The 12,324-nt window shown below is 58.1% G+C and overlaps 1 protein-coding gene across 1 annotated transcript in view; it reads left to right on the top strand.

The window, feature by feature from the left end:
- The window catches only part of PKD1L1 (polycystin 1 like 1, transient receptor potential channel interacting), a 116,219-nt gene that overhangs the window by 76,316 nt on the left and 27,579 nt on the right, over positions 1–12,324 (top strand). Inside the window, 10 exon segments of the mRNA XM_040455029.1 lie at positions 158–350; positions 1,898–1,981; positions 4,059–4,266; positions 5,684–5,790; positions 6,565–6,787; positions 8,022–8,195; positions 9,334–9,453; positions 9,541–9,610; positions 10,230–10,276; positions 11,142–11,277. Of these exon segments, the coding sequence (XP_040310963.1) occupies positions 158–350; positions 1,898–1,981; positions 4,059–4,266; positions 5,684–5,790; positions 6,565–6,787; positions 8,022–8,195; positions 9,334–9,453; positions 9,541–9,610; positions 10,230–10,276; positions 11,142–11,277 (1,362 nt within the window).

Here is a 12,324-nt window from a genome sequence, read left to right as displayed (position 1 = left end):
ACCCCCCTACCTGCTGTCCCACTGCCCCCCGCCCACTACCCCCACTGCCCACTACCCTCCCCCACCCACAGCCCCCCTGCCCCGGCCACCTTTGGGGTGCATTATGCCTTTTTGCAAACTTCAGGTTGTCTTGAGTTGGGTTTTTTTCTCTCCTTAGACACAAGCTCGGGATACTTATCCTTACTGGATGCTGACTATGACAGAAGCCCTCGGAACAAGTATTTGGCCAAGGCCGTCAACTACACTGTGCGTTTCCAGTGGCTCCGATGCGTCTTCTGGGAAACGAGGGAATGGAGGTCTGCAAACTCCTCTCCGCAGCCAGGAGCTTCTCCAGGGAAAGTGAGCTGCAGGTAGGGACGTGCTGGTGAGGACGAACCCAGCTTACCCCACGGCTGCATTTTCCTCTGCGTGGGGCCCAGCGTGGGGTCTCCCTGGCCGTGGCCCTGGGAAAACTGTGCGTCCCTCCCGTCAGCAGGTCTGGTCCCCTCCATGCTTCAGGATCTGGCTCTTGGGTTCTCTGTACCCTCCCCTCCCCGAGGTGACGGCACATGGTAGCTGTCCCCCCACATCCTCTGAAGAAATGTGCTGGTGGGTGGGGGGTGGCGCCTGGTGTCAGCCGCCTCTGCACGTTCTTGGGGACGCGTCTGCACTTGGGCCGTGGGGCGTCTGCTCTCGCCGCTCCCCCCCACCCCCCGTGCCCTGACGCCCCACCTGTGGGAAGCCCCCCAACCGCATGGTTGTGAAGGCAGATTTCCTGTGCAGGAAAGTCCCCACACGGACCACATCGGCCCTCTGGACGATTTGGGTGTATCGGTCACGCTGCTCGATTAGAAATTCTTTATCATCTAGGCAGAACGGGCAGTCCTGTGAGAGGCTCTGCCGGATCCTTTCCACTAGAGGGGAGGGTACAGTGACCGGGCACATTCAGAAGCAGAAATGGTCATTTCCTTCTTAGAATCGAGTCTCAGGGCACCCAGGTGGTGCAGTTAGTTGAGTGTCTGACTCTTGGTTTCAGCTCAGGTCATGATCTCACAGGTCGTGGGATCAAACCCCATGTCCGGCTCTCTGCTGACAGTGTGGAGCCTGCTTGGGATTCTCTTTCTCTCTCTGCCCCTCCCCTGCCCATGTGTATGTTCTCTCTCTCTCTCTCTCTCTCTCAAAATAAGGAGGGAGGGAAGGAGGCAGCGAGGAAGAGAAAGAGTGGGAGGGAAGGGAAAATGGAGGGAGGAAGGGTGGGAGGAAGGAAGGAAAGGAAGGGAAGGGAGGAAGGGGAGGGAAGGGGAGAGAAAAATCAAGTCACGAGGAGCCGTGTTTTGTGGCGTCTATTAGGAGGCTGAGATGCCCAGCCCACGCCCATGTCTGCGTGCCTCCCTCCTCTTCTTCGGTTGTGCTGTTCAATTTATATGGTGCCCAGGCTAGTAAATCATCGGCCCTACTGTAACGGCTCAGTATTTACCTCTGATGTCAAACTGACCACGAACGCGTTAACACAGCCGTTCATTCTCCATCACATCCCGCCGTCCGCGGGCACTTTTCCACGAGCCAGGGGCATGAGAATGAACGCCACACAGGGTCTGCTCACAAGACAACGAGGGAGAGGGGGGTTTTAGTCAAACAAAGTCAGTCTTTTGGTAGGAGTGACGGTGACAGGGTCCCTGTACCCCGAGTCTGCTTAGTGGCCACTCATCTGCCCACAGCGGGGCTGGGACTTGAACTTGCTGTGTCCGGGCCTGAGCTGGACTGTGCACGGTGTGGACACTGAGGTGTCTGCATAACAGGTGTCTGTTATGTGCTGCAACCCATCACCCTTCCCGACCCTCCCTTAATCCGCGTACGTGACACTGTCGACACGGCCCTCGACACACACGTGCCGTCCTAAGCCACGTCTCCCTCCTAGCTACGATCGCCTCGCACCGGTCTCTGTCGCAAGAAGAAACCTGAGCGCCGGCTTTTCAGTGGAGGGCGTTTCCAAGCTGCAGAGGTGAGCTCCGTTTTCCAAATGAAAATAAAGTTTTGTTTGCCCCGCTGACCGAGCGGGACACCCAGGTATGCCCGAAACCCACGTCCCTTACGGTCAGCTTGCCTTTTGGAATACCCGTGTTACCAGACTATCGTCTGGAATGTCACGTACATTTCTCTGTACTTACATCCGCTGACAAGAGATGTATAAGCAGTAAAGTCAGCGCGCTTCCTGTCAGGCTGAGCCTTGGCTGGTCATTCTTGCCAGGGAGGATGCGGTGGTTTGCCCGTCCTGGTTTATGTGTGTTCGTGGCTCCCTCTTTCTCTTCAAAAGTGTCCCATTTTGTTTTATTAATATTATTTTTGAAGTTAGTTTGGTTTTTTGTTTGAGTGATCTGTCCACCCAACATGGGGCTCGAACTCACGACCCTAAGACCAAGAGTCGCATGCTCTAGTGACTGAGCCAGCCAGGTACCCTCCAAAAGTGTCCCATTTTAGAGAATAGATTTGGACTCAACCCTATTCTATAGCCATTTTTTGGTATAGAAACAGTGTATTTGGGGGCGCCTGGGTGGATCAGTCAGTTAAGCATCGGACTCTGGATTTTGGCTAAGGTCATGATCTCACAGTTCATGGGTTCAAGCCCTGCATAGGGCTCTGTGCTGACAGTGCAGAGCCTGCTTGGCACTCTCTCTTTCTCACTCTCTCTCTGTCCCTCCCCCACTTGCTTTCTCTCTCTCTCTCTCAAAATAAATAAATAAACATAAAAGAAAGAATACGTGTGTTGAATTCTGAACTACGGGTAAGGAGAGTGTGAGCCATGGAGCGGGCACCCTCTGCTGACTCTTCAGTGTCACGCACACAGAGGAGGACCGGGCTTGGCACACAGCAGGTGCCGAGTGGGCGTTTGCTGAATGAGTATCTGAATTTTCTGGTGAGCGTTGGGTGTTAGGTTTCTGTGCCAAATCTCATTGTGATGGGGAATCTGGCTGTACTTTATTAATCCTGGGGACACTGGGGTCACCAGGAGCCCAGTGACTGGGACTCAGGACAGCTGTCCAACTGTGGTTTCAGACAGAACTTCAGGGGGCTGAGCCTTCAGGGGAGGGGCAGCCCCTGGAGTCCTGCAGGGACAGGAATGTTCTGGGAGGACAGCAACCCCACGAAGCCAGGCCCCACGCCCGCCCTTCAAAACCCCATCAGAGGCCCGTAAGACTCCAGTCCAGGTTAGGGTGCTGGCACAAGTGACTCGAAGGGGACCCCGCTCCGTGGGTCTGGAGCGTTCGGTGCCCCCTGCCCCCGGCCAGCGCTGGTGCCTGGAGCAGGTGGCGAGTGACAGGTGTAGGGGTGCAGGCAGCCGAAGCACGCAGGACAGGGTCTGCCAGGAGGGAGGGAGGGAACACCCACTGCATGCACGTGTGCAAGCCCACTACGGATGTCACACGTACTGCTCAGCGAGACGGCTGTTCTCATCACATTCCTTTTTCTCTCTCTTTTTTACTTTTTAAAGTTTTATTTATTTTGAGAGAGACAGAGACAATGTGAGTGGGGAGGGGCAGACAAAGGGAGAGAGAGAATCCCAAACAGGCTCCACGCTGTCAGCGCAGAGCCTGATGTGGGGCTCGAACCCACGCACCCACGAGATCACGACCTGAGCCGAAATCAAGAGTCAGACCCTTAACAGACTGAGCCACCCAGGCGCCCTGTTCTCATCCCATTTCATAAAGAAAGCTTCTCAGAGATGGGACGTGAGCGACTGCCCTGCACGGCAGCACCCTTCTGACCCCGAAGCTGGCCGGTTCCCGGGATTCTTTGTCTGAGTCCCAGCTCCTGAGCCAGCCACCAACAGCTTCCCCCAGAGGGGCTCTGACCCGTCCCAACACCGGACGGCAGAGGTCGCTCCCTCCGCCTTCCCCTGTTGACCGCGTCCCAGCAAGAGTCTGCCTGCTTCTCCCAGTTATGGGGCCAACAGACGTCTACACACATCAGTGAAGACCAGCGGGGGCCCCGTGTGTGAATGTGAGTGTGAGTGAGTGTGAGCCAGCCTGGGGAGCTTTATCTTCATAATTTACTGTTCATTCCTCTTCTTCTGTTTATAGACACCCGGGAAACCTGCTTCCCAGTATTTTGATTGCGGTTTCTGTGGTTCTCTATGCACTTTTGGTTACCAAAACCAGGCGTGTGGATCGTCACGAGAGAGAGAGGGCAGGGTACATTTTCCTGCAAGAAGACACTCCAGCTGACCACCAGCTGTACACGGTTGTTGTAGACACAGGCTTCCGGGCTCCAGCCCACTGTAGTGCCAAGGTAAGGGCTCATCGCGGGGCTTGCGCCCTCGTGTGCAAGGCTGTGGATGGCGTGAGCCATGGCGTGGACACTGGCCGTCCCAGCTGCCCCTTCGACTCCGTCTGACGGCGGGGGGGTGGGAGGGAGGCTCCTCTCCTGCCGTCCTGCTCTCCCTCACCTGCCTGTCTGTGCGAGCCCCCCTCCCCTGCCCTCAGGGCCGCCCCTTTGAGCCCTCACCCTCTCCACCTCATCTGTGGGGAGCACTGCAGGCATTCAGCCCTATGTGAGGCTAAGGACGGAATGGGTGTGATGGGGGAGGCCCCGTGGGAGGAGCGGGGACAGTTCAGCAAGACGTTTGGGGACAGTGGCTTTTCTTGTGGAAAAAAACAATATGAAATGTCCACTTCACGTTATACCCGAAAGCACTTCCACAAAATTTAAAGATTAAAACAAAATATGGGAGGGGGCGCCTGGGTGGCTCAGTCGGTTGAGTGTCCGACTTCAGCTCAGGTCACGATCTCGCGGTCCGTGAGTTCGAGCCCCGCGTCAGGCTCTGGGCTGGTGGCTCGGAGCCTGGAGCCTGCTTCCGATTCTGTGTCTCCCTCTATCTCTGCCCCTCCCCCATTCATGCTCTGTCTCTCTCTGTCTCAAAAATAAATAAACGTAAAAAAAAAATTAAAAAAAAAATACGGGGGCACCTGGGTGGTTCAGTCGGTTAAGTGTCTGACTCTTGATCTCAGCTCAGGTCTTGATCTCAGAGTCGTGAGTTCAAGCCCCACGTTGGGCTCCACGCAGGGCATGGAGGGTACTTAAAACAACAACAAAACAATATTTAGAAACTTCTCGAAGGAAATGTGTACTTTGCAACGGGGAAGGATTTTAAAAACTGGAAATACATAAGGAACTTTCTTAAATGGAAGAGTGACAGGTTGCACGGCCCCAGAATCAGGCGCTTATGTAGGACAGAAGCCACCCCAGTGAGGGGCAGCAAGCCCTCCTGGCCAGAGTGTGCACCTGCGGGGCTCCTGGTCCACCTCAGTCACTGTCACTGACATCTGGCCTTCCCTGGTCCACCTCGGTCACCGTCACTGCCCCCCAGCCTCCCCTCTGAGCTGAGGGAGGACAACACGCCCACTGTCCTGTCCCCTCCCTCCTGAGACAGACATGTGCCCTAGTGAACCCGAGTTGCCATCTGGTTTTCTAGATCAAACATGTAGAAATCCAGCCACCCTGGCAGGTGCTCCTTCACCGTCTCTCTCAGGGAAGTTGGGGAGGCGCCATCCAGGGACGGGGTGGGGGCGTCTTCTTGGCCCCTCAGGACCGCGTTGTCCTTGGCCTTCTGGAAGGTTCTGGGAAGGTTGGGGGCTGGGAGAAGGTGCATACACAGGGTAGTGTCCTGTGTTCATGATCTCAGACTCTCACTCTCTTGTCTTTGGAGGTTTACATTGTTTTGTGTGGAGAAAATGGAGTTTCAGAACCCAGAGAACTCTACTGTCCAGAGAAGCCCCTGTTTGAAAGGAACTCCAGACATACCTTTGTCCTGAGGTGAGTGCGGCCCATCAGACCCCGTGTGGCCTTAGCACACATCCGTGGAAGCAGAAATACCAAGCATCACTTCCCAATAAGGAGCACGTGCACACAGACGGATTTGTAACACTGCTCCCAGGGGTGTGTGAAGTAGACTAGAGTCCGGTTAAGTGCAGGAGGGAGGGAGGAGGGGTGTTGGGTTTATCCGCTGGTGAGGGTCAGACGCCCAGCCCTTCCTATGGTACTGACAGCACTCAGTGAATTCAGTTCACCCTGCTTGGGAGAGCAACGCTATGTAAGACCCTGTGGTTGGACGGAGAGGGGTAATTTATCAGGAGTACAGGCTCCTGATGTTTCCAGAAAGCGTGGGAGAACTGCAAGGATTGTTCTCCTGGAGAATTTCATGTACGATCCGTATGGGCTCCAAGTGTCCCGTGTTCATCAAGAAGAGGTTAACTCCAGACTAGTCCACGCCAGACATGCATGCATTAAGGAGTTTGAGTGGATTGGGTTCAGGGGCCCACGTGGACAAGCTGTGTGTGTGCTCAGCGCCCAGCACGGCCAGGGGCGTCGCTCTTAGTGGCTGTGGGGGCCTGAGGGCCCTGTCCACCCCCTACGTCCCAGAGCCCTGTCCACCCCCTATGTCCCAGAGGGGCTTCGTAGGTCAGTCTCTGTAACCCGTGTTTGCTGACATGTCCGATGTGTCCCCAAAGTGAGAATGGGGGCCGGTGCCACCCTCTGGGGCCCCCGCCGCCCAGGCCTGACCAGGCACTGCCTTGTGTGTGTCCCCAGCACCCCGGCTCTGCTGGGCCCGCTCCGCAGGATCCGCCTCTGGCACGACAGCCGCGGGCCCTGCCCCGCCTGGTACGTGAGCCACCTCATGGTGCAGGAGCTGGGCACCGGGCCCGCGCGGCACTGGCTCTTCCCCGCTGAGTGCTGGCTGGCGGCGGGCTGGGGGGATGGCCACGTGCAGCGGGAGCTGGGCTGCCTTCGCCGGGGACCTGGCTTCTGGAAGGTAGGTGCCAACTGACCCGCCAGCAGGACTCAGTGAGGGCCCTGCTTCTCCGAACAGCACTAAGTTAGAATCAAGGTGGCCGCATCGTAAATGATGCGGCCACTGAGCGAGCCTGCAAGCCTGAAGGAATTGCCCTTGGGTTGTTGGTTTTCTTCCACAATAACGTTTACAGAATTACGGTGGCCTGTGGTCTGTGGTGACCAACGGGCTGCTAATTAGAGACGTGAGTGCCCTGGATTCCTGGTCACCAAAATGACCAGGAAACGGTCCAGGCATGGTCAGGGGGTCATGACAAAAGACAGAATTCCCTAAAACCTCACAAACCAGCTGTGAAACTCGCTCTGCGTCTGTCCTGATCTTTCCCCATTTGTGAGTGTGTTTTATGCAGTTGTAATAACGCTTATGCATTTCGCACTTTTTAGTTATCTTCAGGATTTTTGTTTTAGAGAGAGAGAGAATGAGCAGGGACGGGCAGAGGGAGGGAGAGAGAGAGAATCCCAAGCAGGCTGTGTGCTATCAGCTCAGAGCCCAGCGTGGGGCTCAATCCCAGGAACCCTGAGATCACGACCTGAGCCAAAACCAAGAGTCAGGCACTCAACCGCCTGAGCCACCCAGGCACACCCCCTTCAGTGATAATTTCAAAGCAAATTCATGAATTTTTCTGGAATAGCATTGAGCACCAAGCATTCCTTGAGTTGAACTGAACCTTGTGAACCACGTGCAAATCTGTACGTGGCGTTCTGCCCACTACGTAGCAGACGCTGCCGGGCTACTGCGGACACCCAGGGGGATGCTCGTTCCTGGTCCTCAGTGTGCTCAAAGCCCAGAAAAAATTAACTGTGCTGTGGGGAGCATGCTGGGAAAGTTGATTAGGATCACCAGGGGAGGGGTGACACTTCCACTGAGCAGGAGGGGGGAGGGTTCCACTGGGGGAGGGGTTTGTGAACAGAGGCTCTGGGGAGGAGGGTGTGAAGACACTTGAGGGCGACAAAGGAGAGGCGGAGGGACAGCCTGTCCCAAAGCCCCCGAGTCCCAGCGCAGGTGGGGTTGCAGGGCGTCCAGGGCACCGAGCGGACGAGGGTCGGCGGGGGCCTGCAGCGCCCACACAGCTCGGCGTCCGGCTGGTGAGCCAGGGGCATCCCCGCTCAGGAGGTCACTGCTTGCCAAGCGGGAGCTCCCGCGGTTGGTGCAGATGCCCCAGGTCCGCCGCTGTCTCTGCGCTGGTCTGTTCCAGCTCTTGTATTCGAAGTTCACGGAGTATCTGGAAGACTTCCACGTCTGGACCTCCGTGTACAGCCGGCCCTCACCCAGTGGCTTCCTGCGCACCCCGCGCCTCACCGTCGCCTTCACCTTGCTGTGCGCATACGCGTGTCTTGCTGCCCTGGTCACCGCCTCGAGGCAAGAGCGGGTGAGAGCGCTGGCTTTTCTGTAAAGTGGCTTCCAATTCCCAGACCCACAGTGTGACACCTTCCGGACTCAGGGATTAGCAAAACTCAGAGTCCTAGGAGAGGTTTCAAGCAGGGGAGGGAGGCCATGTGCCTCGAGTGCCCCCGAGGTGACGTCCAGAGCTGGGGGGCCTGCGGGGTGGTGGCCTGCTGCATTACCTCCGCCACATGGATCTCGTGGCCTCCTGCTGCCACAGAGCAGGACTTTCCCAGCGGGGTCAGCAGCTTGGGCCGTCCTAGAAAATGCTCCTGGATTCTCTTAAGGTTGGCAGTTAATTCAAATTTTAAAAATCCTCTGACCACAAACAACAGAACAGTTCTGACGGCCACGTTTGCCCTTGGAATGCTAGCGTGCCCTTAGCAGCACTGGCCTGGCCGTCCCTCATGTGATGGAGAGGTTACTTGTACCTGAGCGCAGGCAGTTAGATCGGAGACCCTGCTCTCCTGTGGGGAGCTCACAGGGTGACTTCGGGGTATGGGAAGAGAGTCAGCTTTGCTGCTTCTGACAACCTGAGGTCATCCGTGGTTCCTGCAGTGGCTGGGAACGTGCCGAGGGGTCCTGTCCGGCGAAGTATCCACCTGGGAGCACGGTGTTCCCAGTATGTGTGATAGCAGTAATGGATCGGCAGAGCTTTTTAAAAAAAGAGTAAGAGGTGTGTGGAGTTGGTAGGACAGCGGTACGTATTATCAGCGTGAAGGGAAGAGCCCTGTCCCCCTAGGACGGGAATGGGCCCAAGGTCAGCACACCTGAACTTGCCCTCCCCTCTGGGGTCACCCGGTGTGTGATCTTCTCGGCTCATCAACGCACTGGGGACACGGGTGCCTTACGGTCAGGTGCGGCGAGGTGCCCGGCACTTCCGGTCAGGTGCGGCGAGAGGTGCCTCGCAAGAAGGGGCACCCGGCAAACGTCTATTCAGTCTGCAGAGATGCGTATGGCAGAAAAGCAAAAAGATTCCTTGTGATTCTTCTGTTTTTTTATGAAAGGCCCAGGATTCAGGGAGAGGGGCCTTTGGTTAAACGTGGGGTACACACACATCAAACACCTTTGTAGCTAAACCCGGAATGGGTCTGGGGGACATGCGTCCTGCTGTCTTCCCGCAGCTCCCGTGGGCTCTGGGTGCCCCCGACGCGGCCTATGGGTCCTTCCAGACGGGTCTCCTGTGCACCCTGCTGGTGTCTCCCGCGGCTCAGCTCTTGTCGCTGCTCTTGAGGCTCGGCCAGGTACCCGCAGCCCGTCCACCTGGTCCTGCTGTCCCGGGTCCTCCCTCGCCTCGGGACCCCTGCCTGAACAGCCACCTTCTCCCGCAGGAGCCCAGCGGGCCACGCCAAGTGAAGCCCCGCCTGCCCCCGAGGAGGGTGCCCATGGGGGCAGCACAGGGTACGTGTGGGTTTAGAAAAGCCTGAAAGGGGCGCCTGGGTGGCGCAGTCGGTTAAGCGTCCGACTTCAGCCAGGTCACGATCTCGCCGTCCGTGAGTTCGAGCCCCGCGTCGGGCTCTGGGCTGATGGCTCAGAGCCTGGAGCCTGTTTCCGATTCTGTGTCTCCCTCTCTCTCTTCCCCTTGCCCGTTCATGCTCTGTCTCTCTCTGTCCCAAAAATAAATAAACGTTGAAAAAAAAAAAAAAAGCCTGAAAGGTGAAGTCACGGCAGCGGCCAAGGATGAGGTCTGAACGGGGAGGTGCCGGGAGGGCCCCCTCCGTCCTGGCTGAGCCTCTTCAAGAGGCCAGTGCGCTGCACAGACCTTGCGTCTCCTGCGTCCTTTGCACTGTGTTTGTTGTGGGGACAGCGAGCGTCATCTCGTGTGCTAAGAGCCCTCACAAGGGGTTGTGCAGCCCCCGCCAAGATGCCACATGCAAGGGCCTCTCTGGCAGTCGGGTCCTGGGTCTCAGGGACTCATCTTGCTGGGGTCAGAGGGAGGGGCATGTCCTGAAGGAGGCTCTCTCCCTGAGAATCCTGAATCCCTGGTTTAATGTCCTAAATCTGACTCTTTTTAAATCAGGCCCTAACTCCCATGGCAGGACACCAGAGGCTCGGAAGATACACAAGGTAAACAGAACAGCCAACAGGGCTGGCTCTCTGCTGTCTCCCTCGGCCGTGGCCCCAACACGGCTGGTCAGGCCTAGGGGGGGATGGGGACAGCAGGGGCCGGTGCGCAGGGCAGGTCCTGCAGGGAGAGAGGCCAGCTGTCAGGAGTCCCCGTGGAGGCCACTCGAGAAGGGCTGCGGCTGTCAGAGTCGGGAAAGCCACGTGTGTACAAGCAGTGACATTTGGAAGCTGGGCCTGGGGTGTGTCCGGGGGACAAGTCGCTTGAAGCAGAGGCCCTTGTTAGCTCCCGGGCCCCAAGAGGGGACACGGAACAAGTCCAGACAAGCAGACACAGCCTGTGACCCAGGGCAGGCTGAAAGGCAGCTTCGAAGTAGCTCATCCACATCGTGGCTCTTCTTTGGGGACCAGTGTGACTGTGCTGCAGGCATGTGACTCTTGTCTGGGCCAGCATTTGGGGCACAGGAGGCTTCTTACGCTTTTGAATCTCTGCCTCCTTGCCAAGACTCTGTCCCCAGGCCTGAGTCCAGGACGCTCTCCCCTCTGCTCCCCTGCTTGGAGATGCCCGATCCCCACCCCCACGAGGCCTCTCTGCCCTCCCGCTGTGAGCCTCAAAGCCCCACTGCTCTGGCAGGTCCAGGTCAGCCCCCTGGAGGGCAGGTGACACCCCACAGCTCTCTGTAGAGGCAGAAGATCTAGTCCCAGGGCCACATGCCTCCTCCCCAGACCCCTGCCCAGCCTGAGGCTTGAGGAGGTCCGGGCCCACCCCCTGAGAGCACGCACAAGCCGTGGCTCAGAGGACACAGTATGGCCCCAGAGGATGGAATGCACTGAGATGTTAACCTCGTCCTGACTTTGTATTTTGCAGCGTAACACTCTCCCCGGGTGCGCCGGGGCCCGCAGAAGGGCGGCAGGCGGTGACGGTGCAGGCGGTCCGACCCCAGAGCTGGAGGCCTGCGGAGCTGACCCCCGCCAGCGGGCCGAGGGGGAGGAGGGGGCACAAGGTGACGTCGGGGCTGGGTGTGCGACGCCAGGCCCCCTCCTGTCCTGGGCCCCTGGGGAGTCGGGCCCAATGACCCTGGAAGCTCTGGTCACACGTGAACCAGGCCCATCAAAACAGCCATCAGTTTTGTTCCAAAGTCCTGGCCGTTTCCAGTGTTTACTTATGTGGGTCTGGTCACGCCTTTTAAAAAGTCAGGAGTAGACTTAACTTTTTTTTTTGAGTGTTCTGAGATTTGACGCTTTCAACTATTTCTGCTGCACAGCAGTGGGTAGCTGCAGCTCCAGACCAGGCAGGAGCTGAGCGCTGAGCCAGCAGGGACGGGGTCCCGGTGGGGGCAGCCAAGCAGCCAGTCAGGGCCACCTGAGGGGCCGCCGGGGACCTGGGCCGGCAGGTGCACGTGGCTGCAGGGGTCGGGGTGGTGGGCTGTGTGAGTGGTGTTTCCTGGCTTCAGGCCACCCAGGGCCTCGAGTCCCGGCTGCAGATGCCGGCCGCGGATGCTGCCATGCAGACGGTGTTGGTAGGGCTGGTGCCAGTGGTGGGCACAGCACCCCACACGTGGGGGATGGGGTGTCGAGCACCTGGGTTCTGTGACTGGTTGAGGCCCGGGGCCAGCGGCGTGCAGTGCAGGTGCCCGCCCCGCAGGAATTGGAGGTCACATTCACCCCAGGACGGCCACCTGCGGCCGACAGCTGGTCATGCACACGGGGCCGGGAGCCTGGGGGTTCAGCCCGGCAGGCTAGACTCGAGGAGGTCATCAAGGAAGGACAGCCCGTTGTGCATGCACCAAGGGTCCCTCCCTTGCCTAGCGCCTCCTCCCCAGCAGGTGCTCCTCAGCTTCCACTGCTGGCGGCGGCCCTAGAGCCGCACCGCCTTTCCGCCTCTGAACAGGTTGGGATCCTCCTATCGAGCAATTACCCGAGAAAGCGGGGCTCCAGCGGCCTCCTCTTGGAGACATGAGATGGGGGTGGGGACCCTCTGATGAAGTGCTCGGCTCCAGAGAGGTTACACACCGGAGCTGCGAGAGGTGCTGCTCCCAGGTGGCCCCCCC

Source organism: Herpailurus yagouaroundi, unplaced genomic scaffold (assembly GCF_014898765.1).
Source record: "Herpailurus yagouaroundi ecotype Mexico unplaced genomic scaffold, PumYag 214, whole genome shotgun sequence".
Taxonomy (NCBI): domain Eukaryota; kingdom Metazoa; phylum Chordata; class Mammalia; order Carnivora; family Felidae; genus Herpailurus; species Herpailurus yagouaroundi.
This window is presented reverse-complemented; position numbering and strand designations above follow the sequence as displayed.